The 24825-nt window shown below is 58.1% G+C and overlaps 7 protein-coding genes across 7 annotated transcripts; 3 read left to right on the plus strand and 4 right to left on the minus strand.

Moving 5' to 3' along the window:
• Window positions 1–264: 264 nt before the first annotated feature.
• On the minus strand, window positions 265–2524 carry CkaCkLH20_06213 (bicyclomycin resistance; the record flags this gene model as incomplete). Its single annotated transcript, XM_038888930.1, has 7 exons — window positions 265–428; window positions 517–586; window positions 691–727; window positions 987–1515; window positions 1583–1789; window positions 1842–2137; window positions 2190–2524. 7 exons carry the CDS (start codon window positions 2522–2524, stop codon window positions 265–267), a joined length of 1638 nt encoding a protein of 545 aa, XP_038745731.1.
• A 1787-nt stretch (window positions 2525–4311) lies between these two features.
• On the minus strand, window positions 4312–6556 carry CkaCkLH20_06214 (beta-glucosidase 6; the record flags this gene model as incomplete). The annotated part of the gene is made up of 2 exons (XM_038888931.1): window positions 4312–5888; window positions 5935–6556. 2 exons carry the CDS (start codon window positions 6554–6556, stop codon window positions 4312–4314), a joined length of 2199 nt encoding a protein of 732 aa, XP_038745732.1.
• Window positions 6557–6966: 410 nt separating this feature from the next.
• On the plus strand, window positions 6967–9671 carry CkaCkLH20_06215 (transketolase; the record flags this gene model as incomplete). Its single annotated transcript, XM_038888932.1, has 7 exons — window positions 6967–8128; window positions 8580–8641; window positions 8692–8710; window positions 8762–8877; window positions 8931–9073; window positions 9121–9258; window positions 9326–9671. 7 exons carry the CDS (start codon window positions 6967–6969, stop codon window positions 9669–9671), a joined length of 1986 nt encoding a protein of 661 aa, XP_038745733.1.
• Window positions 9672–11491: 1820 nt separating this feature from the next.
• On the plus strand, window positions 11492–12054 carry CkaCkLH20_06216 (uncharacterized protein; the record flags this gene model as incomplete). Its single annotated transcript, XM_038888933.1, has 3 exons — window positions 11492–11607; window positions 11701–11827; window positions 11890–12054. 3 exons carry the CDS (start codon window positions 11492–11494, stop codon window positions 12052–12054), a joined length of 408 nt encoding a protein of 135 aa, XP_038745734.1.
• Window positions 12055–13452: 1398 nt separating this feature from the next.
• CkaCkLH20_06217 (transcription initiation factor IIE subunit beta) lies at window positions 13453–14346 on the plus strand (the record flags this gene model as incomplete). Its single annotated transcript, XM_038888934.1, has 1 exon — window positions 13453–14346. One exon carries the CDS (start codon window positions 13453–13455, stop codon window positions 14344–14346), a length of 894 nt encoding a protein of 297 aa, XP_038745735.1.
• A 259-nt stretch (window positions 14347–14605) lies between these two features.
• CkaCkLH20_06218 (DSBA-like thioredoxin domain-containing protein) lies at window positions 14606–15312 on the minus strand (the record flags this gene model as incomplete). The annotated part of the gene is made up of 2 exons (XM_038888935.1): window positions 14606–15087; window positions 15144–15312. The coding sequence occupies 2 exons, from the start codon at window positions 15310–15312 to the stop codon at window positions 14606–14608; spliced, it is 651 nt and encodes a 216-aa protein (XP_038745736.1).
• A 2463-nt stretch (window positions 15313–17775) lies between these two features.
• On the minus strand, window positions 17776–19176 carry CkaCkLH20_06219 (uncharacterized protein; the record flags this gene model as incomplete). Its single annotated transcript, XM_038888936.1, has 2 exons — window positions 17776–18677; window positions 18729–19176. The coding sequence occupies 2 exons, from the start codon at window positions 19174–19176 to the stop codon at window positions 17776–17778; spliced, it is 1350 nt and encodes a 449-aa protein (XP_038745737.1).
• Between the last annotated feature and the right edge of the window lie 5649 nt (window positions 19177–24825).

Genomic DNA, 24825 nt, shown 5'->3' on the forward strand with positions numbered 1-24825 from the left:
ACAGCCGCATCTGCTGCGTGCAGTGCAGTCGTCCAATAATGCCAAGTGGCATTGCGTCTCAACAGTCTGGGTCAGGAACGCGCACACTATGTGCCAGCAGCAGCAGCAGCAGCATCAAGGCTGCATGCGACGCTGTCGTCCACTCAAGAGTGTTGGTCCTCCACACCAATGTGCAGAGTCTGTGCGGTGCCGGCCGCGTCTGATTCCGTTCGCCTCGTCGCCCCGGCCCGCTCGTCAACGTCCATCCACGGAGAATTTACGGCGCTAGTCGGTCCTGGCGAAGCGGCTGCGGCTTCTCATCCTCTTGCCATACTTGAAAAAGATGTACGGGAACGGCAGCATGATGACCGTCAGGAAGCCGAGCAGTGACGTCGCCCACTGGTATCCGAGCTTCGTGTACATCTGGGTCCCAAACAACGGGAACGCGGCTGTCAGGCATAAAAGTCAGCAAACGCCGTCCGAGACACGGCACAACCCAGCTGACTGGAAGAGCGTTGGTGCCACGGGTTCACTCACCAGCAAACGAGCATCGCACAAAGGCATTCGCAGCAAGGGCTGACGCTGCATATAGAGGGTAGGCGTCGACCTGCGAAGCCCAACTTTAGCACACAAGTCCTGTCGTGTGACCCCCGGGCCTGGAGAATGATTCCAGACCCCTGGACCGCCACCGGTGGCACAGGGAACACTTACAAGAAACGTAAAAATGCCAGTAAAGACGAGGACGATCCTGCGAAACATCCAGACGGTCAGCCGCAGCTCTCCTGCATGGAGTTGGGAGAAAAACAAGACCATCCCACGGTCCGTGAGGCCTGACAAAGCGTGACTAACGGCCGAAAGCATACGCCAGCACATGAACCTGCAGACGGAAGCCGGCTTGACGCAACCACGGGCATGCCAGGACACAGCATGACCATGCTGCGGAACCACGGGCCTTCTTCCACGTTGGGGAAAAGCTGCGATGTCGTGCAAAGAGAAAACGGACTCACCCAGCTCCAAACATGGCGGAACCGCAAATCGGTAGGATCCAGTGGACCGATGAGAAGGTCGTCCACGCGAACCAGAACATGCCAATGGTGACGAGGAACGCGCCGCAGATGACTGGCGGAAGGCGGAACTCTGGCTCGCTGGCCCCCTCGACGCCCGTCTCCTTCTCCAGGTCGGCCATGAGCTTGCTGCGGATGCGGTGCCACAAGGGGTCGGTCGCGGCGGCAAAGAACATGCCAACGAGGATGCCCAGGAAGGTGAGGCCGACCTGCCAGAGGTTGAACCCGTGGTTGTTCGTGAAGACGAGCGGGAAGGCGCCGAAGAAGAGGTACAGGATGCCCAGGAGGATGGCGGAGAAGATGCACAGGTTCAGGGCCATGGGCTCGAAGATGAGCAGCTGGAAGGGCCGCAGCAGCGACAGGCCGATGGTCTTGGCGACGGACTTGGTCATCTTCTCGACGGGGGCCTTCCACCGCTCGTCACCTGTCTCTTTTCGGATCTTGCGTGCCTTGGTCCGCAAGACGATCGGATCTGTACGCACACGTCAGCCGCGCACTAGCCCAGGGGCGCACCCTCCACGGGGACCTGGAGCACTCACGATAAGTCTCGGGCACCAATACGACGATGGCCACCAGCAGCACAAAGGACCACATCAGCATGACATAGTACGTCCAGCGCCAGTTGGCGTTGAAGTTGATGAAACCGCCGATCAGAGGGCCGATGCACGGTCCGATGAAGGGCGCCATCGAGTACATGAGCATGGGCGCCTGAAGCTCGTGGCGAGCAAACAGATCGCTCACGGTACCTGTCCGCTGTTAGTCAAGCACGGGCGAACATCACCGGGTCTCCTGACGCACCACCACTGACGGCCAAGAAGGCCGATCCTGAGAGGCCGTCCAGGAAGCGGGCGACGATCATCACTGCGATCCCGTTGGCCACGGCTGACGGGATGATCCAGATTACATAGGAGGACCAGGAAACCAAGTAAATCAACCGCCTGCCGTAGAATTCGCTAAGAGGGCTGAGGAACATCGGGCCCAGACTGATTCCCAGGACGAACACTGACAGGCCGACGGTCGATACGATTCTGGAATTGCCGAATTCTGCCTCCATCTGCGCATACGTCGATGTGTAGATGGAACTAGCCGCGGTGCTGTCTTACGTCAACACTGCCGTCTCACTCTAAGCGCAACCTCGTCACTTACACGCAAAAACTGGCACAGGACACGATGCAGACGATGAGCCACTTCCTGAACTTGCTCATGCTACGGGGGCACATGGGGTCGCTGTCGCCGCCGTCGAAACCGACTTCGAAGGGGTCCTTCTCGGGTTGCCGCTGCGGGCTGTCGTCGCTGGCCTCGTACTCGTCGACGCCGTACCCGTTCTGCGACCTCGTCCGGCTCAGGGACCGCGACTGGCGGAGCGAGCGCGTGCCGGAGGCGCCCGTGCGGATGGGCTCGAAGCCCGAGTCTTCGGCGATGGTGGCGTCGTCATAGTCGGGGTTCGACGACCGGCTCTCGGCCTTTTCGACGTCCGTCATGGTTGTTGATGCGGACGACGACAGCATCGAATTCGATGTTTACGAACTGGGAAATTGAAATTAGACTGGCGACGGCCAGCTTGATAACGACGGCGCGGATGTCGGATATCGTACTCGAAAAGTTCCGCCCTGAGATTAATATGGGACCGGCTTCCGAGTTCCAGCAGCTGTGGATCGTCGCGTTGCTGAGCACCTTGTAGACAGGGTCTTTTTTTTCTCCTGCGAACAGATGCGTTGCAGGCGGGTGTTTGGCTTTTTTTATTTAGGAGCAGGAGAAACGGGATCCTCTCCCATTGCGACGCTTTCAACAAACCTGACGATGATGACTAGAACGAAAGTGTTGCTACCGCCTCTTCGCTGGCGATACCCACGTTAATTAGTCAACGACGGGTGAACATCAGTAGGGCGCTGCAGTAATTACGTCTTTGGCAATTTTTTCCATTATTCACCCTAACGATTATTCAGCCCAGCAAGGTGCCAGAACGCGGCTCGCCTTTAGAGGAATTCCCCCCGGATTAGGGGTGGATCTCGTCATGGCGGCGAAGCGAGTTCGAGGCGAGAGTGGACATTTGGTGGACGTTCATTAGCCCCCCATCCTGGGAAGTGGATGGATGAGCCATGGGTATGCGATCTAACAAACAGGAGCTGCAGCATCATCATCCGAACCAACAGCCGCCAGAAGAGCGGACGAAAGGGGGTCCATTCCAGAACCAGAAACGGCCCAGTCAGAATATGCGCCCGTTTTGGTTCTAGCACGCAGAGCACACCATCACTCCCTGGTAGCTTGTCAATTCGTGTGTGAGTGTGAGTGTGCATTTACCGCCAGATAAGTGCGAATGGCGGCAATGGGACGCGGGTACGGGACGTTAGTACTGTCGGAAATGACCCGCCCGACATGACGTCGGCGCCGGCTCGACGGGAGACCCTCGGCATCTGGGGGCCGGGTGAGACAGGGACGGTTTATTTTTTTCTTCTCCTTCTCCCTTTCAGTGTTCTGCAACGAGTCGCAGGTCTAAAATTGGGCGTTGCCGACTGGGCGGTTCCAGAAGCTGAAGAACTGACAGGAGACATAGATCAGACGGGATTTCACATGGCGATGAGATGAGGTGAGCCTTTACCACAAGCTTCAACGGTCATTAGATGTCATCATTAAAGCCCATCAAGAGCGCCTGACAAACACCTTTTCTCACCCGGGCATGTGGTCCACTCGCAATCACGGCAAGTGCCACATTCCATAGGTTCGCTTCTTCGCGGAGACACCGAAGCGCGAGGGCCATTTCAACGCTGCCTCCGATCCCGACCCCGAGTCGAGTCTGTGCTTTTTTCTGTGTGTTTGCTTGACAGCTGCCCCGGCCGTTCGGCGCCGGCAACCGGTAGCGTCAGCGTGAGAATCCTTAGGGCGCATCCACGTGCGAGTTGGTGTCATCGCGGGATTTGAGTCCGTGGAGTTTCTGCGGGCGTTGGAAATCGGATCCGGAGGTGGTTGCGTGCATTTATAATCACTTTTGGATTGATTCACTCGGTCAGACTACTGTCAGACGCGGATCGATGAATACCCATCTCTTTGTTTGATCTATCTAATTGGAGCATCATATGCATCTCCTCGTTATTATCATACATGACTTCTCGTCCCGTCATCCCTTACTTCCATCTGTATATGCTTCGTACTGAAAAATCCAAATTGCTAACCCGAACGCCCTTCTCATGCAAAAACTCACCACCCCCCGGCTCCGTCTCCGGTCCCGTCTCCGGTCCCGCCTCCGGTGTCACAACCGCCTCGCGCCGGCCTACATCCGGTAGTACTCGGGCAGGCTGTCGAAAGACGGCACGGTGCTGTCGCAGTCAAAGTCCCGGTCGTAGGCCTTGGCGGGCAGGATGCCGGCCTCGAGGCCCTTCTTGTAGCTCCACAACGGCGAGCTCTCCGTGTCCCACGTCCAGTACCACCACCCCCACCCCTTCTCGAACGAGTGCATCTGCGCCTCGGCGAACATCTGCAGGAACTTCTTGTAGTCGCTGCTGAACCCCTTGGCGTCGCCGTTGGCCGCGCCGCAGTCGCACTTGGAGTCCTGCGTCGGGCACCGCGGCGTGAGGATCGACGTCGACGCGTTGCCCGTGTCGTACGTGCCCGTCCACCGGTTGCCCCAGCCGACGTTGGTCACGTACTTGGCGCAGTCCGTGTCCGCCTGCGACCACTCGGCGAAGAGCGTCGGCCCGTACCCCGTCGACGTGTCCATCGACTGCACCGTCTGCTCCGTCCACCCGTCGCACGCGTACTCGACCTTCTTCTTGTGCGTGTACACGATCTGGTCCGTGTTGAAGATGACGTACTGGTGCACGTCGAGCGCGAGGTCGCTGTACCCCGTCAGCCGGCCCTGCCAGTTGCCCAGCCCCATGAACCCGTCGCCGAAGACGACGACGGCCTTGATGCCGTTCTGCTTGACCAGCTTGTAGGCCTGCTCCGTCCACGAGATGACGTCCGTCACGCTCAGCTCCGTCATCTTGGGCTCGTTGACGAGGCCGTAGAAGGCCACGATGTTCTTGTACCGGTCCTGCGCGAAGAACTTGGACAGCCGGTCGTGCATGTCGAGGCTGCGCTGCGCGTTGGTCGCGCCGTCCGTGCCGTTGAGCCAGCCGATGGCCCCCTGGCGCCCGGAGTGGTTCCATCCATTCTGGCTGCCGGGGACGCCGTGGACGTCGAGGTTCACCCGGAGGCCGTACTTGCGGCAGTACTCGATGCCGCGGAGGAGGTAGCGCCAGCCGGTGCGGAACAGGTACGGGTCGCCGTCGTAGACCTCGATGAGCCAGTAGTTGAACGGGATGCGCACGTGGTCGAGCCCGGCGTCGGCGATCTGCTTGAACGTGTCCTCCGTGACGAAGTTCTTGTAGTGGTCCTCGAGGACTTCGGCCGTCTTCCTGGCGCCGAGGTGCTTGCAGAGGGTGTACTCGTCGATGATGCCCAGGCGGGAGTCGTAGTCGAAGAGCGAGGGCGTGATGAAGGGCTCGAGGTTCAGCCACCCGCCGACGTTGACCCCGCGCGCGGGCCTGGACCCGTACGACCCCCAGCTGTCGCTCAGCTTCGGCACCTTGTCGTTTGCGCGCTTCGAGTCGTCCCAGTCGGTGTAGAGACCCATGACGGGGAGGTCGCCGACCATCTCGTCGGTGAAGGTCACGTTGAAGTCCGTCGTGTCGGCCCAGGACCACGGGTCGAGGTAAGTCCCGCGCCACTTCATCGGGATGCTGTTCTTGTCCTCGCCGTTGAGATCGACCGTCTTCGAGTCGCTCTTGTTGGCGTTGTTCTTGCTGACCACCACTGCCACCACGATGATGATGATGAGGAGCACCACGGAGACTCCGGCGCAGATCCCTGTAGCCGTTAGCTGACGATCGCACACCCGCTCGATGATACTTACAGAGCTTCTTGCGATTCTTGACCGGCTTCGGGGGGTCATCGACCAGGTACTCTTTCTCGATGCTGTTGCTGTCGGAGCTGCCCCATCCGCCGCCTCTCAGCCCGCTGCCTTTAAGCCCACGCGATCTGCCCTCTTCCATGACGGCGCCGCTCACTACTCTCCTCTTCTTGCTCTTGTGGTCCTTCCGCGGTTTCTCGTACGGCGCATCGCGGTACTCGTCTCTGTTCACTCTTTTGGGCTTCTCCCTCGGCGGATCCCTTTCCCTTGGAGCATCGCTGTACTCCGCACGCTCTGCTCGTCCTGCACGCTCTGCTCGCTCTGCGCGACGCGCCCGTCTTTCTCGTCTCTCCTCCCTCAGCCTCTGCCGCTCTGCGTCTCTTGCTGGGTCTCGTGGTCTGTCCGCATCGGATTCCCTTCTCTTGTGTCTCCTCGTGTTCTCTTGATTCAATTGATCTAGCGCATTGACCGAGAGACCCTGCGATCTCCTCTCATCCCTGCTCTCCCCCGAGTCCGTCGCTGGTCGTCTCGGTCGCTGGTCATGGGATCGTCGTTTCTTGTGCTTCCTGCCCTCCGAGTCCCGCGGTCGATGCGATGACGGTCTCGAGGATTCGCCGGGCGCCATTTTGGGAGGCGCAACGTTGTCGTAAAAGTGCTAGTGGTCGTTTTCTCTGGAATGCTGCTGGCCTGCGCCCATTCCAGAGGTATATACGTGTTGGTGCCAAGGATACCAAGATCGTATTCCTGTCCACTGCCCTGTTTTGGCGCCGCATTGGCGGCTCGGCTGTTGGCAGGGCAACAATCGGGGCGGATCCTCTCTTATCAGGGCGTTAAGTGCCAGCAGGGGTTGGTGGCCGCCAAGGGCCGCTGCGACCCCGCGAACGCCGCTGCAAGCCGAACTTAGATCACCCGGGCCGCATCCCTCGGGTCAAGACGACGTCCCTCATCTTGCCGGCGGGCTTGATTCCTTTCTTTCTGGACCATCACCGTGCAACTGACTGAGAGTCCAATCCCGTCGGTTCGAATTCGTGCAAAATGAGGTCAATCTCCTTACGTCCCCTTCGGCGAGCGCTGGCGCCGTCAGTATCGACACAGCTCCCCCTTGCCGTCTCTCGGCTTTACTCGACGCATCCGCCCAACGCGAAGCTCAACATTCCCGTCGACTACTCGACGACGTCTTTACTTGCGCACTCTTCTCAAACGGCCCTCGGCACGAAAGAGCTGCCTGAGGAGGTCCGCAATGGCACGACCAAGAAGATGAACCTCTTCCAGGCCATCAACGACGCCCTGTCGATCGCGCTGGCCGAGGACGACTCCGTCATGGTCTTTGGCGAGGACGTCGCGTTCGGCGGTGTATTCAGGTGCACGATGAAGCTGGCCGAGACATACGGCGGGGATCGGATATTCAACACGCCCCTGACGGAGCAGGGTATCATGGGCTTTGCCATCGGCGCCGCGGCGGAGGGTATGCGCCCCGTCGCGGAGATCCAGTTCGCCGATTACATCTACCCGGCCTTCGACCAGCTCGTCAACGAGGCCGCCAAGTTCAGATACAGAGACGGCGCGTGCGGTCGCAGCGTCGGCGGTCTCACCGTCCGCATGCCCTGCGGCGGCGTCGGACACGGCGCCCTGTACCACTCTCAATCGCCCGAGAGCTTGTTCACGCACATCCCGGGACTGCGGGTGATCATGCCGAGATCGCCTCTCCAGGCCAAGGGTCTTCTGCTGTCGGCCATCCGCAGCAACGACCCATGCATCTTCATGGAGCCCAAGATCCTGTACCGCGCCGCCGTCGAGCAGGTCCCTTCCGGGGCATACACGCTGCCGCTGTCCAAGGCGGAGGTCCTGAAGGAGGGCAAGGACGTGACGATTGTGTCGTACGGACAGCCGTTGTATACGTGCATGTCGGCCATCCAGAAAGCCGAGGAGGAACTGGGCATCTCGGTTGAGCTCATCGATCTCAGGACGCTCTACCCCTGGGATAAGGAGTGCGTCTTGGAGAGCGTCCGCAAGACGGGGCACTGCATTGTGGTGCACGAGGCCATGGTCAACGCGGGCATCGGCGCCGAGGTTGCTGCTGTTATCCAAGAGGATCCAGATACCTTCCTCAGGCTGGAGGCGCCGGTTGCGAGGGTTGCGGGGTGGAGCATTCACACTCCGTTGTTGTTTGAGAAGTTCAACATCCCAGATGTTGCCAGTAAGTTGTGTCCCTTGAGCCTCCGACCAAGTACTAATGTGTTTAGGGGTTTATGACAACATCAAGAGGGTGTTGGATTACTGATTGAGGACAGGCGGCAGAAGGAGGGGCAGCAATTCATACCCATGAAGACCTAGCGATGTTTGGAATATTGGTTTTAAAAATGCATGCGATCTATATCAAGAGTAGAAAAAATACAGATTTAATATCATCCCGCCCAACGATGAGTGATTGATGCCAATGTGATGGAAGACGACGATGGAAGATACCTGTAGAGCCCACTTCTTTCGGCCCGGGTGGAGGTCTCGCGCTAACAATTACTGCCCCTTTCCCGACCCAGCGCATCCCGCCTGGAACTGCCCCGCATTACGTTTCAACGTCCCAGCAAGTAGCTCGACATCGCAGCCGCATCACTCCCACCGCAACATCGCGATACCAGCTTCTCACGCAGACCTGACCATGTCCCAAGTCGATACTGTCTCCTCCTTCGTGGAGGGAGCTCCCCCGGGCGAGGTGCGCCAAGCTGACCACTCCACTCCCGTGCTAAGCTGACCTGTACGAAGCTCGCAGATGTCATCGCAGGTAACGACGGCCACGACCCGGTCCCGCAGCCCGATAACTAATTCGACAAAGACATCAAGTCCCTCACCGTGTCCGACCCCGAGCTCGTCTCCAGCCTCGAGCCGGCTTTCGAGAAGTACAATGAGGAGCAGTTCATCACGACGAAGCTGCCGGGCGGAAGCCAACAGGTCGGTCGATACGGTGCTCGAAGAGACTATCGGAAGCTAAGGGAACGCCGCAGGTCATCATCAGCTCCCACAACTCGCTCGGCGACGGCGAGTACTTTGACGTGGAGAGCTCCACGAGCTTCTCGTTCGACCACACCACACAGAAGGCCAGCAATGCCAAGAGCTACGTTCTGGAGAGCGCCAATGCCGACTTGATGTGGGTTATACTGCTGGCAACGATGGATGGCGCTGATTGAGGTACAGCAAGTCGACGCTGAAGAGCCTGGGTCCCTACGTCCAGGAGCACTTCCCCAACGCGGCCTACGGTGTCTACCCAACTGAGAACGACTCCAAGGTCGCCATCATCATCGTCTCGAACAAGTACTCTCCCAACAACTTCTGGTACGTTCTGCCCCGTGGCGTGAAGTGCCCCGCCCCACGACTTAGAGTGCCCTGCTGACCTACCCAGGAACGGCCGCTGGCGCTCCCTCTACATCTACGACCCCTCGTCTGAGACCCTCGAGGGTTCCGTCAAGGTTGACGTTCACTACTACGAAGACGGCAACGTCAGGCTGCTCACCAGCCGTCCCACGCAGACGGGCGTCTCGGGCACCGGCGCCGGCATCGTCCGGGAGATCTCGACCTCGGAGAAGAAGTACCAGGAGGAGCTGAACAGGGGATTCACGAGCCTCAGCGAGGGAGCGTTCAAGGGCCTGAGACGGCAGCTGCCCGTGACGAGGCAGAAGATTGAGTGGGACAAGATCACGTCGTACCGCCTCGGACAGGATATCGGCGGCGGCAGCACGAGGCGATGAGCTGGCGATGCATTGTGTCTAGTAGACTCGTGGCATTAGAGCGATGTCCTTCCATGCGTTGAGCAGGCATGCTGGGTCCTATAAAAGCTGGAACAAAGTTATGTTTTATCATGACGGACCAGTGGTGTGCTGCTTGATATAGTCATTCAGTGCGGCAGTCGATGAGATGCAGCAAAACCGTACACCGGCGATTTTTTCCCTATTAGGGAATGTATCGCGAGGACGGTCCAGACGCCTTGCGAGCCGATATCAGAAGCCATCTCTCGATTACCCCGCGCGTTCCCCGCCTTTTGTATTTGTATGGAACTGACATCACGATCCCGGAGTGCCTCGGCATCATCCCGAACTTCCAGGCACGCGGAGGGCTGACGACTGGGAAATGGTCCTGTTTTACACTCTGAGCTGAAGAAGGACGTCACAGCTGTCTATCCGAACCAGATCTGCCACGCCAGGTCGTGGAACAATGCCGTGTGGCTCCGTGGGATTTCGGACTTTGAACCGCCGGCCCAGAGTCCGTGAGCGCCATTTACGCTGCCAGGACCCCGCGGAACCGGCAAGATAAGGAAGATTCCGACGGTCAGTTACTGCCAACCAGTGGCTGGCGGACGGACGGTAATGACTTGTGGGTATCCCGGTGGGAAAGACGACCCCGCGGGACACACTGGACCAGGCCAGTTTTACGGCGTTGCATTCGGTCGGGCTGGTGGTGATGCAGCGATGCAAGGATACGAACACGAAATACTGGAGACGGATCCTGTGGCTGGAATTCCGAGTGACGACAGCTTACCGCAGTGTGTGTTCCGCCGCCGCAGATTGACGTTTGGAAAGGCGGAACTGCAGAAGATGGTCCATCGTGGACCCCAGCCACGACCAGCGGACACCGACAGGATCCCGCCCTTGGGAGAAGCCGTTTCGAAACGAGCTAACCGTCTTTGCCTGTCGCGGTAGCTTGGGCGGTAAGGATGCGTACGGATACGTTGCTGTGCTTCCTCGCCGAGTAAGTAGGTAAACCCTGACTCGAAGACAGCTTGTCGAGTCTCGACGGGCGGGGAGAGAGAGAGACGTGGCCTCGTAGGTGCCACGGGTAGGGCGTAGAAGCCGTTAGGCAAGGCAGGCTTGGAAAGGTTTTACATATCCAGACGCAGACGAATTGCAGCCTCGGAAGCAGACGGTAGTGAGACAGACAGGTCCCGAATGCGATGCCGAAAGGGACGGCGGCATCACAGTCAACCTCCGCCGGGGTCCCACTGAAGAGTGAAGGTGAGGTGCCCAGCGGTCTGTCGGCCCCTAAAAACGGCACCTCAATTCCCCCAAACCCTGGAGGCCAAGCCCACCAGGCCAGCGAATCATCGTAGCCGTGCACTAATTTCGGTGTCTGCCATTGGCCCGAGACTCGAGCGTCCCCCCTGAGCGGACCCCCGATATCCTTTTCCCCCCAAAGCTGTCCATTGAAGCCCACTCACCGGTGCTGTCCAAGCAGAAGCTTCCATCAGCTGTCAGCGTTTTGGTCTCCCCCCCAATTTTACCTTGCTGGATCCGCGATAGTGAACGGGCTCAACAACATCCGGCACTGTCCTTCTGGTCTGATTTACTCTTGTGCAACTACCATCACCAAATCTCGCCAAAAAGTTTGCTTCAGAGCTCTTCTTCTTCTTCTTCTTCTTCCTCACCTTCTTCGCGCATCCTCCAGTCCACCGGTTTTACCGACACCGAACTAGCTCGCAATCCCGTTTTGCTGCTGCTCGCGTCCTCAACAAACACAACGAAAAAAAAGGAGCCACGTTTAAACTACCCCGGACTCTTTTGCGAAATCTGTCACAATGGGCGGCGTCGAACTCACCTACCAGGATGTTGCCGAGCACAACACCAAGAAGGACATCTACATTGTAGTCCACGACAAGATCTACGACTGCACCAAGTTCGTCGACGAGCACCCGTAAGTCGTCGCCAAGCCCGCGGTTGCCGTCCACCGGAGTGCCGCCCTTCCCAATTCCGACCGTTCGTCCCAAACTGACTTTTTCTTCCGCAGCGGTGGTGAGGAGGTTCTGCTCGACGTCGGAGGTCAGGACGCCACCGAGGCTTTCGAGGATGTCGGCCACAGCGACGAGGCCCGCGAGACCCTGGACCAGCTCTTCATCGGCGACCTGAAGCGCCAGGTATGTTGCTCCCTCTCCGCGCAATCCCCGTGAATCCGTAGCTGACTTTTGTTCTCCTGCAGCCCGGTGACCCTGCCCCCAAGAAGCAGGCCCCCGCTACCTCCTCGGGCGGCCACACCGAGAGCCCCGGCTTCGGCATCGGCCTGTACGCCGTCCTCCTCATCGGCGGTGTCCTCGCCTACGTCGCCTACCAGTACCAGCAGCAGCAACAGCAGCAGTCCGCATAAGTGCCCCCTTGTCGGGGTTACTTTTGTGTGTTCTGATTCAAGCGAGTACTTTTTTGGGGAGAGGGTGTATTCCGTCACCGCGCAAAGCTTCCACAGCGGAAATCCCGCGCCGCGCCGCCGCCTTGTAATGGGGGTTCAGTTCAGTGAGGCGGGTGTGTGATGGGGGAAGGGATGGCGGGGATCTTCTCTCGCCTCTTACGATCACATGGCGAGAGGTGTAACGACACGATGGGGAGTTATTTTTTTGATATGTTGATTCTGCGGCGGAGGATCTGGCTGGTCCTCGAGACGGAGCCGAATCTGCCGGTGAAGATATGCTTTTAATAGAATATACGTTCGGACATGGTCCTTGTTACGGCGGTCGCTTGGGGATTGGCAGCAGTGGACATGAGGTGGTTGACAACGGAGAGTTGGTGTCTTGCTGTCAGACGCGATGACTTGGATAGGTCGTACTTGAGTGTCGTGACTGGCTGGGTGCGTTGCTGGCTGAGTGCATTGCTGACAGCTCGCCGGTATCGCTGGCTCGCGACAGCCATGGAGGTAGCCATTGAGCTGATTCCACTCGCCCTGTCACTGTTGAATTGCATACTTTTGCCATGGTGCAAGCTCCAAACTGGGTGCCATTATCAACCCCGGCCATTCCGTATCTATGCGGCCACACGATTCACCCACTAGAGACAACCTTGACAGCCGCTACCATAACACTGCCACGTAGTTTGTGAAGAATTGGGTCAAATCATCTTCCAGATCTATTCAAGTAAGAGATCAACCACTTACCTACCAGCCAGGTATTTCAGGGGGATGGACACCTTCCAGCCGGAGAATCGTTATTTCAGGTCGTGGCTGACCCAGATTGGCCAATGTGGCTGAGCTTTCGTCCGTGCGCCACAACGTCGAACGTCCCAGAGATTTGAATCAGCAGCATCCCACCTCTGATCGACAAAGAATCATCCCTCCGTCACACCACCTGCGCCGTCATTGTCCACCGGCTGTCCGCAGAAACCATCCGACTACACACGTGCGAATTCAACGGCGACCACGGCAAGAGGAAGCGAGTCAAGGACGACAAGACGAATCGAGTCGAGCGACCGCGACGCCAGGCAGAACCCGCGACGGCGACACCTCGACACCTCGGGGCTGACCAACAGGTCGGCGCGATCGCCTCGAGACGGCAGGGACGACACGGTAGCCAGTTTGGAGGCCATCGAAAAACCTTCGCCTTGAACCGGGCGTTTGAGTTTGACGCGCGCCTCGTGCGAGGCTGCCTGGTCATCGGCTAGGCGATCGAGTCCGCCTAACCTAATCGACCGAGTAAGAGCTCTGCAGCCATCTACTGGCATCTCTTCGTCTTCGAACCATCGCACTATATACCACGGATCTGAAACCATCCCCGCCAAGATGTCGTCTCTCCTCGAAAAGCAAAAGGCAGCGTTTAACAGCTCGCTCGCGTCGGCCGCCAGCAAGCTGAGCTCCAAGAAGCCGTCCCTGGCACCGCCCTCGCCCTCGCCGTCCGTCGGGAGCACGGCGTCCAAGAACGATGCCTCCTCCGGCAAGCGCAAGCGCGACCCCAACGCGGTGGTCTACTCGCAGCCGCAAAACACCAGCTTCGGCCAGGAGGTCTTCACCCAGATGCAGTACGCCCTCGAGTGGCTGAAGGGCAAGGACGAGGCCAAGACGGCGACGGAGATCTTTGACCATCTCGGCCAGACGCGCAGCACCGACAAGCACAAGCAGCAGCTGGTCGAGGCCATGCGCCGCCATCCTCGCATCCAGTGGGTCCCCGACCCGAAGCTGTCGGAGCAGACGTGGCGGACGGGCACCTACATCCACCGCCCCATCATCCCCGGCGTCAGGGACAAGATCTCGCTGCTGCGCCACCTGCAGAGCAAGAAGGACGCCGAGGGCACGTCCGTCAAGGACCTCAAGGACGGCTGGCCGGACTGCGACCAGTCGCTGATGGAGCTGGAACGCGAGCACAAGATCCTCATCGTTAAGACGAAGAAGGAGCAGCACCCGCGCGCCATCTGGCTCGACGACGCCTCGCTGCACCACCACGTCGACGACGAGTTCAAGCGCATGTGGAACGCCGTCGAGGTGCCCAGCACCGACGACATCGTCAAGAAGCTCGTTTCGGTCGGGCAGAAGCCCGCCAGCGCCGACCCCAGCCTCATCAAGAAGGTCGACCCCAAGGGCAAGCAGCAGAAGAAGCGCGCCGTCCGCCGCACCGGCAAGACGACCAACACCCACATGGAGCACCTGCTCAAGGACTACAGCCACATGACCAAGCGGTAGACGGGATACACACTCTGGTTGCATTTCACGGCGTTTGTTGGACGGCAGGCTGTTTTCAAAACCTTCGCGGGCGTTCCCTCTTCTTAGTCCTTATAGATGGGTTTCAGACTGGCTTTGTCACGGCCGATCAGGGACGAGTCCTGTGGTGAACGGGCAGAAAAGACGATGAATAAAAATCATTTACAGACCCCCCCGATGCTCGACTGTGGTATCATCCGCGCTACTACAATGCTGCTGACTCGCTTTCATAACAAACTTCTCAGTCCTCCTCGGCAACCCGCTCAAACACCCTCAAAAACACGTCGGGCTCCTGGTTGCCCCCGACCCGCCACCGCCCCTGGACCGTAAACGTCGGCACGCCCGTCACGCCCGCCTTCCTCGCGCGGAGGACCTCCCCGTCGACCATCTCCCCGGCCCTCTCGCTGTCCAGCACCCGCGCGGCCTCCCCCCGGTCCAGCCCAGCCTCGGCCGCCGCGGCCAGGAGGAACCCGCGGTCGGTGATGTCGGCCCCTTCCTCCCAGTTGCCCCGGAGCAGCGCGTTGAGCAGCCTGTCCTGGACGTCGAGGCCCTTCGTCAGGGCGAGCGCGATGAGCTTGTGGCACTGGCGCGAGTTGCCCGTGGTCCCGCTGATGTCGAGGTTGATGCCCGCGCGGCCGCACACGGACGACACGCGCTCGTAGACGGTGTCGTAGTCGCCCGACATGGAGAACCTCCTCACGTAGACGCTCCTCTTGTCGTAGCCTGGACCGTGTTAGAGAGAAAGGTGTAGATTCCGGCGAGAGACGGGGCAGACGTACCGGTGTTCTTCATCGCGGGGCTGAGGTAGAACGGTTTCCAGGCCACCTCGAACTCGGCCGTCGGGTCCGTCTCGCGGTAGAGCTCCATGGCGCGGTCGAGGTTCTTCTTGCCGACGTAGCACCACGGACAGAGCATATCCGTCACGGCCTCGATTCGAATGACGGTCATTTTTGGTTTCTTTTCAAATGCCTCTCCTTTCTCAGATGAATAATTCGTCAATTGTTTCTGTTGTGGGCAGCGAGCCTGTTGTCGAGAACTGATATTCTTAGCGTACCCAAAGCAGAGATTAGCCTCGGCTCGCGATGGCGTCAACTCTCTCCAGAATGGATCAGGACTCTTGAACCATGGTGTGTGTGGGGTGTGAAGCAAACGCTGCCGTCCCGGGGAGGGGGCAGCCTTACATCTTAAGGCCACGCGAGGTTTTGCGTTGGTGGGAATTCGGGCGCTCGGAAAGAGACATCGTGAATAGTAATCAGCTTATAATTTTTTCATGTCGCCTGTGGGATGAGTTATATCCCACAGGCACCCCCGAGACATACACATACGCGCCTTTCCCGTGTTCCACCAACAGGGCGCTGTTTTTGTGTGTCTCTTGTATACTAATCCGAGTGAGAGGTGCTGTCTCTCTCTCTCCCCCTCTCTCCCGTGTCCCGAAAACGAGGAAAGCCGGAGGTCAGCCAACACCATCGACTAGGCTGAGTCCCTCGGACTGGGCAGACGAGACGTCCACATCCCACGCGGGCGCAACGCAACGCCCATGCCCTTAGTAGGCTACCCGTCTCACCAAATCACACCTCTCTCTCTCTTTCGGGTTCATTCAGCGTCATCCAGCCCGATTTCTCCCTCCATACTCTTACTTCAATCATCCGAGCCCCGTGGGTGACATGCGCAACGAACGCATCGCGGTTCACTAATCACAAAACCCCACCCAACCAGATCCAAAAACACCCCACGGCTAGCGGATCCGCTTCCCTTTCCTGTTCGCCGCCGTATTTTCTGATTATTCTCACCAACAGCGCCTCGGCCGCCAATTGTCTCGCCTCATTCATGATTGTCGTCGGGCTGTACTGAGACAACAGCACTCGATTAGAAAACAATTCCAGGGCGTGTGTGTCTCGGGCGCGGGCGCGCGCGATGAGTTCGGCCGAAATCTGACACCTCACCTCTCCTGGTCGAGATGACATGACGGCTTAATAAGAAGCGGACCACGCACGACACACGTTGAGTTGATTAATGCTGACAGATGCCCATGCGTTCTCTTATTGTCTGACAGGATCCCATTATGACGGCCAAGGCCCTTTGCATTTAAACTCGCCAAGCGGCAGCGGGTCGTTCATTCGTTTTCTCATGTACCCCAGACCCGAACGAACGCAACGCTAATTAATTAGAGATGCGCCGCCGCCGCCCCCGTTTGTCTCAGCACACTGACCATCGTGAGATCGATCCTCAAGCTGCCCCTGGTCGTGCCGTCGTCATTTGCTTGTTCTAACATACACGCGAATGCTGCTGGGTCATTGCGACCTGGATAGAATAAGCTGTATGAATTTTTGAGCATGGTTGACGAATTACAATGAGATTGAGAACACCCTCCCGAATCGCCTTAACACGTACCCGACCAGAGCAGACCCTCAATGCGGGTGAGTTTGGCCGACATTTTGAAGATACTCCGGGCCTCGTAGGTCACAGCTTCTGCCTCTCTCCAGACCTAAGAGGTGGTATTCTGTCTCACATGGACTGGAGACTTTGCTTCCTCCCGCAGCTTAAGTTTCCACAGAATCATGAGTTTAAGTGACCTTGAGGGAGACAGCCGCCACAACCTTGGATCCTCTTCATCCACCACCATACCCGACACGTCAGTCCGCTCCATACATCTCGCTGGGCATCGAGCAGCACGAAGCGGCGGTCGACATCCTCAAGAAGAAAACAAAAGCCAGATGCGAATTGCTCATGGATCTCTTTCCGATGAGACACAGTCTGGCAATACATCTATCGGCTTCATCTCATGCTGATAGGCAAATACAAATCAGAGGAATGAACATTTTGGACAGTTGGTTGAGGTCAGATCGACACCATGGAATATGACTTGGTGTACTGACCTTGGGCGACCTTTAATTCACATCCATCTTAGAATCACTGGACCCTGCTGAACTGCCACCATGAAATGAGAGAGCATAGCTATGAGCGTTCATTGTCTATTACAGATTTGCATACAAAGACCCGCAACAAAACAGAGTTCCAGTTCCTTTATTGGATGTCCCGCCAATCCGCCGGGCGCGTGTTTCCTGTCTTGGAAACTCCTCCCAACCGTTTGCCTCCAGCCAATGCCCATGCAGGCCCAGTCGTCATGAAGTTGTGATTCCCCGCCAAGTCTATCAACACAAAAGAAAGCGGCGTGTTTTTAAAACGAACCATACGGCTGCCCGTCCCTTTGGTATCTCCCTGAACCCTTTTCCCGGTGCAGCCCGCATTATTAAAGTTGTATGTATTTACCCTCCCCCACCTTGCCATGCACAAACTTTTCGTGTCAGAAAAATGGAATAAGCACACCAAAGAAAAGCGGCCTGTTGTGATCTGTCAAGGATATCACTGACCAGGCGCGGGATACTGGTACATTCCGCCCCGAGAGTTCTCCTAGTGGGCGCCTGCCCACAGCTCGCTCTGACGTCCCTTAATGTCGTAAGCAGTGGGAGGCTCCGTGCTCTGGGGCCGACGAACCTGTCCCGCATTGCCATAGAACATCTGGCCGCCCAGGGAGGGCGCCGCCGGGTAGCCGTCGGGATCGGGGTAGGTGTATCCGTTACCGCCGTTGCTGCTGTGCGAGGGCGACGGGACGTGGGAGGGCGACTGCCAGCCGACGCTGCTCATGTGAGGGCTTCCGCCTGCGCTGCCGGGACCCGAGTGCTGCTCGACGCTGGGCTCCAAGGTCGGGGGAGGGCCGTAGCCGGTGGGGTGCGACGTCGGCCTCATGCCGTTGTTGTAGCCGGCCGAGGACGTCGAGGCGGGGCTGCCGACGTGCATGTCGCGTTGCAGGTGAACAGGCAGCGAGCTGTTGCCCATGTACTGGAAGTCAGCGGTGGCACGGTGCATGTTGTCCGCGCTGGGAGACATTGAGAGGGTGCGCTGGCCGGGAGACGGCGTCGTCAAGGGCGAGCCGCGGTTAGACATGGCATCGCCGTCGGAGCGGGTGGGCTTGGCAGCAGCGCCGCGAGCAGCCAGAGCGGCGGCGGTGGCAGCAGCGGCCTCCTCGACGGTCCCGGTGTGGTGGTTTTGATGTCTCGTCAGGGTGGTGCGACGAGTGAAGGTCTTTTGGCAGTCGGCGTACGGGCACTTGTACGGGCGCTTGCCGGAGTGGATGCGGCGGTGACGGGCCAGACTGCTGCTGTCACTGAAGGGCTTGCCGCAGCGTTCGCACATGTGAGGCTTCTCTCCGGTGTGGACGCGTTGGTGGACGGTCAGCGCAGATCGCTGGATGAACTGCTTGCCGCAGTTGGGGAAGTCGCACACGTGCGGGCGGATTCCGCTGTGGATGCGCTCTGGGACGAGTTAGCCAAAATTCTCTCATCGCGTCGCTCAAGTCGACATACCGTGGCGAGCCAAGTCGCTGCGACGGGCAAAGCCCTTGCCGCAGGTACTGCACGGGTAAGCCTTTGTCGGCTGCTGGGGCTGCTGAGGCTCGGGGGCCTTGTATTGATGCATTTGACCCATGTCGGAGGGCATGCCGGGCAGGATGGGAGCCATGTGAGACACAGGCACCTGCATGGGCATCGGGCCACCGACCATGGCGGTCGGCGAAGGGTACGATCGAGGGACGCCGTCCATCGTGTGACGCGAGTACTGGGAGTGTTCGGAGCCGTGAGGAGAACCGGCGCGGTCCATCGGGGGTTCGGGCATGTTTCTCGCGGTGAGTTGAGGAAGTTGAGGCATCTGGCGCTCCGGTGTCGTTCCGGTGGGCATGGGGGCGTGTTGTTGCATAGCTCTTTGATTCATCAAGTTGCCAATGTCCATTACTTCGCCGGGAATTGGCGACCTCATATTACGATGAGAAATATCACCAACGGCTGTCGAGACCCCTGCGGCGTGAATGGCCAGCTTGCAGGAGGGTTTTTTTCGGACGGTTTTCTGCGTCAGACGAAGGTGACTTAAGGTTCAGAAGGACTGCGTGTTGTTGACAAAGTTAGTATTGGTGAGCGACTCTGAGGGGAAGAGAGGCTTAGAGAGGACGCGCCGGGGGGACGAGGGCTATCTTGAGGGGAAGCACATCGCCACGAGTAGGGAGCGTTTTGGGTACGACTCCACCGGCAGGGTAGGGAAAGGCAACTCGATCGCGGGGATAGCCCAGCGTGCTCTCTGGCATGACTAGAGGTGCCAGGAGCACCTGGTGGCGGATCCGGGCTGAATCAGACTGACGGGTTTTGGCTCGCAGGCTTACCTGGTACGGGTGCTGGAAAAAATCCGGGACAGACCGATCATAGATCACAGACCAGTATGCTGCTCGTCCTCGCCGCTCAAAATATCCGCCCGGGTCGAGCTTTCGCTTGGGGTCGGGACCGCAGCGTCTTCCAACGACGGTATCCGAATACGTCCCACAGTCGGCGACCGAAGCGGTGACGGTATATATACTTTGCGCGTCGGGTCGGGAAAAAATCTCAGAAGTTGGTGCTGAACCGCGGTTGTTCGTTTGACGGCGGCACAGCCCACCAAAAAATCCGTGAATTAATCGTCGGCGTCGAGATGCAGAGCACTCGTGGAGTCGATCGAGGGATGGTGGTGTTTCGGTTTGGGTGTACGAGTCGAGTCGTAGTGATGACGGCAGAAAAGGAGAGTTGACTGGATTGGGAGGAGGGCGGTCGTGTCAGTGAGACCTGGTAGACGCGCGCCTTCTGTCAGTTGGGTGTCGACGGAATGCTAGTGATGTAGGCCGTGATGGTAGTGCTAGAGCCAGGATGGGCAGTAGAAGTAATAGAAAGAAAAAGCTGGTGCCTCCGAAGCCGAGGGCTGCCCAGGATAGGTAGAGAGGTGTTTGTCAAAGTTCGCGTGTGCTGAGGTCTCGGACGAGATGAGGTAACAGGGGGCCAAGAAACCTTATGATCGGGGTTGCAGATGGTCCGGCAGGGTTAGGGGAAAAAAGTGGACGTGTAAGAAGCGCGAGGAAGGGGAAGAAAAAAAAATAGAAGAAAGAGGCTGCTGCGGCGACGTGACCAAGGCGCTGGACGACCCCGGGGGCCAACACGGCAGAAAGGGTACGTACCGCCACGCGCAATGCAGCGCGGTGCAGTACAGCAGAGCGGAAGCGGCAGCGGCAACAACCAAACGGCGTTGGCAAGCCAGGAACAGGAACGCAGCCGGGTGAACAGGCCAAGCTGAAGACGGGGCGACAAACGACCAAACAGGAGTGAAGGGTGAAGGACAAACGTTGACGTCGACGTCGACCTCGATAGCTGTGACACTCGTCCTCGACGCGGCAGCGGCAACGGCAACGACAACGGCAACAACAGAGAAGTGAAGGAGTCAAGTGAACAAGAAATGCTGCGACTCACCTGTAACCTCGACCTGGGTATCTCGAATATCGGGGTTGCAATCGGATTGCTTTTGGGCGTCGAATTGCAGGAAAGGAAAGAGAGGAAAAGAAAGCACGGTTGGCTGAAAATTGTCTCTGCTGCAGAGGGAGCGTTAAGATATGTAAGATAAAGGACCCCCCTTCCAGCTTTTTTGGACGGGTGCTTGGTGCTTGGTGCTTGGTGCTGGGTGTTGGGTGTTGGGTGCAGGTTAAGAAACCAGAGCAAGGGAAAGGAAGGGAAGAAGCTGTGACGCAGCAAGCGGCGGAGCGCAGGGACGGACGGACGGGGTTCGGCAGGTATTAGTATAGAAATGTCAACCACGGAGACGATCCTTTTAGTGAGACCGGGGTGGATGAAAGGAGGGAAAGGGAAGGGAAGGGGGGGTAACGGATCGATCAGAAGAACCACCTCAGTTTAACCAGGTAGGGGGCCAGGTAGAAGGGAGTGACGGTGGGCAGGATGGGGACAAAAGAAATGGGTTTACTTTTATGAATCGAATGAGAGGTGAGCAAAGTGAGAAAGTGAGAAAAGTGAGAATGAGAGAGAGACAGGATATGTTTTTTTTTTTTTCGTCCTAAAAAGATTCATTACACACGTACATATGTTATCCAGCCATGGATACATAGCACACACACACACACACACATACACACATACAACACACACTCATTACACACATCCTTTCCTTACATTCGTCCTCACCTTACGCAACACACACTCAGCAAGAGTAATGGAAGCAAGAGCAGCAGAACACAGTGAGAGAGAGACCCGACTCGCATAACGCACCCTCCCCCCAAGTCAGGTCAAGTGAGAAGATGCCAACTGCGGAAGCTTGGTGAATTGAAACGAACGGTTTAGCTGGGACGCTGGACGCTGGACGCTGGACGACCGGGGCCAATTCACGCTGAGGCAGGAACGAACGGGCAGCGTAAGGTACGGCAGGTACGGTACGGGGTACTTGGATACATCTGGGCAAGGGTGCGTGCCCACCTCATGCCCATGCCCATGCTTTCCTCTCACCCCTGCCTGCCCTGTCTGTCTGCCTTCCCTGCCTTCCTCGCCTTCCACGTCCTTTCCTCTTCCTTCTTTTCCTGCCCTCCCTTGGCCCAAACAGTACTTCTACACTGAGTTCCCACCTGACTGCCGCTGCTCTGTACTTCTGCCTCGTACCTGCCGTAAGTTCCCACCACACGTACCTGCCAAAGCTCGCGCCTGCCGTACCCAGTGCGTACAGTGCTCTTCCTCTCTCAGGTCCTTCCGTCTCTGCTGGACCTGCTGGGCCTGGAGTCAGTGATGATCACCGCTATTCAGGGGTCGGGACCGCCCTGCGAGCAGCTTTTGGAGCCGGTCCTCGCGCGCTGACTTTACCATTGCCAATTGCCCGTCTTTGCCATTGGCGGCCTTGATGGGAATGAGGTGAGGTCGACCTCTCCGTCTCCAATCTTCGTCAGCATCCTCGCCAATCTATGTTTCGTTGCCCTCACCATCGACAATTTCAGGAACAGACCTTATGCACCAAGACCCGAGCACCAACGACAAGACAACGACAACGGCAACGACAACGCACCTTTCACTCGATCCCTACCTTACCCTACGACTCCTCACGCAACGCACCGTCTTTACCCTACTCCTGCTATACTTTCCTCGACCCTGCTCTGCCCAGGCGGTGCCAAAGCCCTGCGGCTGATGCTATTACTGGGTTTATGCCGTTGCCGTTGCCAGTTTGTCCTTTCCTCGGAACATGGACATCGACACATCCCTCGCCCACCGGCCACCATCCACTACGGCCACCACGCCTCGTGTCAACGTCGACGCAGATGAGCCGTTGAGAAAACAGACAAACAATACGGACCGATCTGCACGCCCTGCATCATCATCAATTACAATAGGGGACCACCTGCCATCACTACTACGTCCGTAGTCCATACCACCTGCAGCTCATGACACTGCCGCCGTTACCGCCTCCGTCGCTTCGTCAGTGTCGCTCATCATTACCATCGCTCTCACCATCTCTCACCCCTTCTTCCACCGTATTCAGGGGCCCTCGTCAGGAACCCGGCATCCCAGCATCGGGCACGACACAAGCCCACTGCCTCGCCGGTTCGCCTACCAAACACCCCCGGCCACTATTTGCCTTTTCTCTCGTTTTGCCTCGTCATCATCAAACAATCGGGTTATTTCTGCCATCATCTCCACCAAAAGAGTGGATCGCTCCTCTCCCAGTCAAGTGCCAGAATGAGACACCAAATTACCTTTCGCATCCCCACAGACAAAACCTACGATAGGGCGGAGCAGGGGTGGTGGCTCGCATCTGTTTCCCATGTTGCTAGGGACTGCCCGCCGCACGAACGGCCCTCACCGGTCTGAACTGACTTGATGCTGGGAGTCTGGCCACTCTCGCTGCTGAATACGCAGCAGACTCTACCGACAATACCGTCATCCCCGTCATCCAACAATGAATGACAGCTCCTTGGTCCTGGGCCAGCAGGCCAGAATATGTCCGCCGGCACTCGGGTGCGTGCTCAACCACGAAAGCCACCACTGTCTGTCAGATAAGCTAGACTTGGCGGTGCTCTGACCCTGTGCCAGACGAATGTTCCAAAGCTTCCATGTGGCCACTCCCCTCCTCGATTGGGCAGTCACCGTTGGCGCCTCGTCGCGCGTGCGCTGTCGTGGAGGGCGGACGGATTGCGGTCAGAGCCACTGCATCTCGCATTATCCCGAGTCCCAGATCATCCAACGCGCAGCATCTCTCGCGTCCGAGTGGTACGGCCGTGTCTGACATCTGGTACCTTACATGAACAGCAGCCGCCTCGCCTCGCCTCGCCTCGACACTGGGTGAATGCAGCGCAGCTCATTACCGCTCATTTCCCACGCGGCAACCCTCACAAGGACGGTCAACGAGACTAGCCGCCGCAGATGCTGCCGTCGTCCATCTGTTTGCGCCGGCTCCTTCTTGGCAGCCGTACTCTGAAGAACGGTATTATTATGCCCATGGCCGCAATGTTACGGCGCGCTGTGCAAGAGTGCCATCTAATGAACGCTCGGACTCTCTGAAATTGGCTGCCGCCTTCAGAGCACGTATCAAAGTCACGAAACAAAGTTGCGCTGGAGCTGTTTGAATGGTCCCTTGCGACCCCCTTCCCAGCCCATGCCTATTCGGCTCTGTCACTGACGTCTGAAGCCGGCCTCTATTCGCCATGGCATGGGCAATCTCGATCCAAGGGCCTTGCGACGGTGCGACAGTACAACGTGCAAGGGCTCCCGGCTGCTCCGCCGTGTGAAAGGGGCAATGTCATGGAAGCACTCCATTCCTTCTGGAAGAAAGGCTGCTTGCCAGAGAAACCTTCTAGAGCGCAGAGCCACCCGGGCGCAGAGACAATGCAGAGGCCTGACAATCAGACACGCGAGCCGTGGAAACAAGATATCGGGCTGATGAAATCATCGTCATGTGGCCGTTGCAGCTGGGATCTATATGGCCACTGGACAAGAAAGACAGACGACTCGTTTGTCTAGACTAGACAGACGTTGAACCGTTGCCCAGAGGCCCTTTGCCGGACCACAGCTTCTTCAACAAACTTCGGACAGTCAGCGGAGCACTGTGCGGCCAAGGCTCAGTACATGCCGCAAAGTACACGACCTCCGTCGACGGTCTCGAGTACTCTGCACGTTAGCGGGGTTTCTAATTCAAATGCTGAATGACGCGCCGGTTTTGCAGCCTTTGCCGGGGAAAGCTCCTCGAAAGCAGGCGTCCTGCAGGCGGCCCTGCTCGTACTCGACGAAATCCACAGCAAACATGCCGTTGAAATCGAAAATCGGCCCCCAGGAGACACAGAAACGCAAGAGCCGACCCCTCTTTTTGCGAGGATCAGCATCACGACCTGGAGTCTGCCATCTCTGGGCCGGCCGTAGCGCAGGGCAGCTGAGCATCTGAGCCGGGAAGCAGAAGCCAAAAAGGGGTGCCGCCGCCAACATCTCTGACGAGGAGCTGCAGGGATGGGAGCACAAACCTGGCTGCGTGGGGAGGGTGATGGCCCATGCATGAAGAGACAGGGAGACTGGGAGATTGGCACTAGGCCCGTCGGGGCAGGTTTCCAGAAGCCTTCTAGAAGGGATTGACGGT

The sequence above is a fragment of the Colletotrichum karsti genome (assembly GCF_011947395.1).
Source record: "Colletotrichum karsti strain CkLH20 chromosome Unknown Scaffold18, whole genome shotgun sequence".
In the NCBI taxonomy this organism is placed as follows: Eukaryota; Fungi; Ascomycota; class Sordariomycetes; order Glomerellales; family Glomerellaceae; genus Colletotrichum; species Colletotrichum karsti.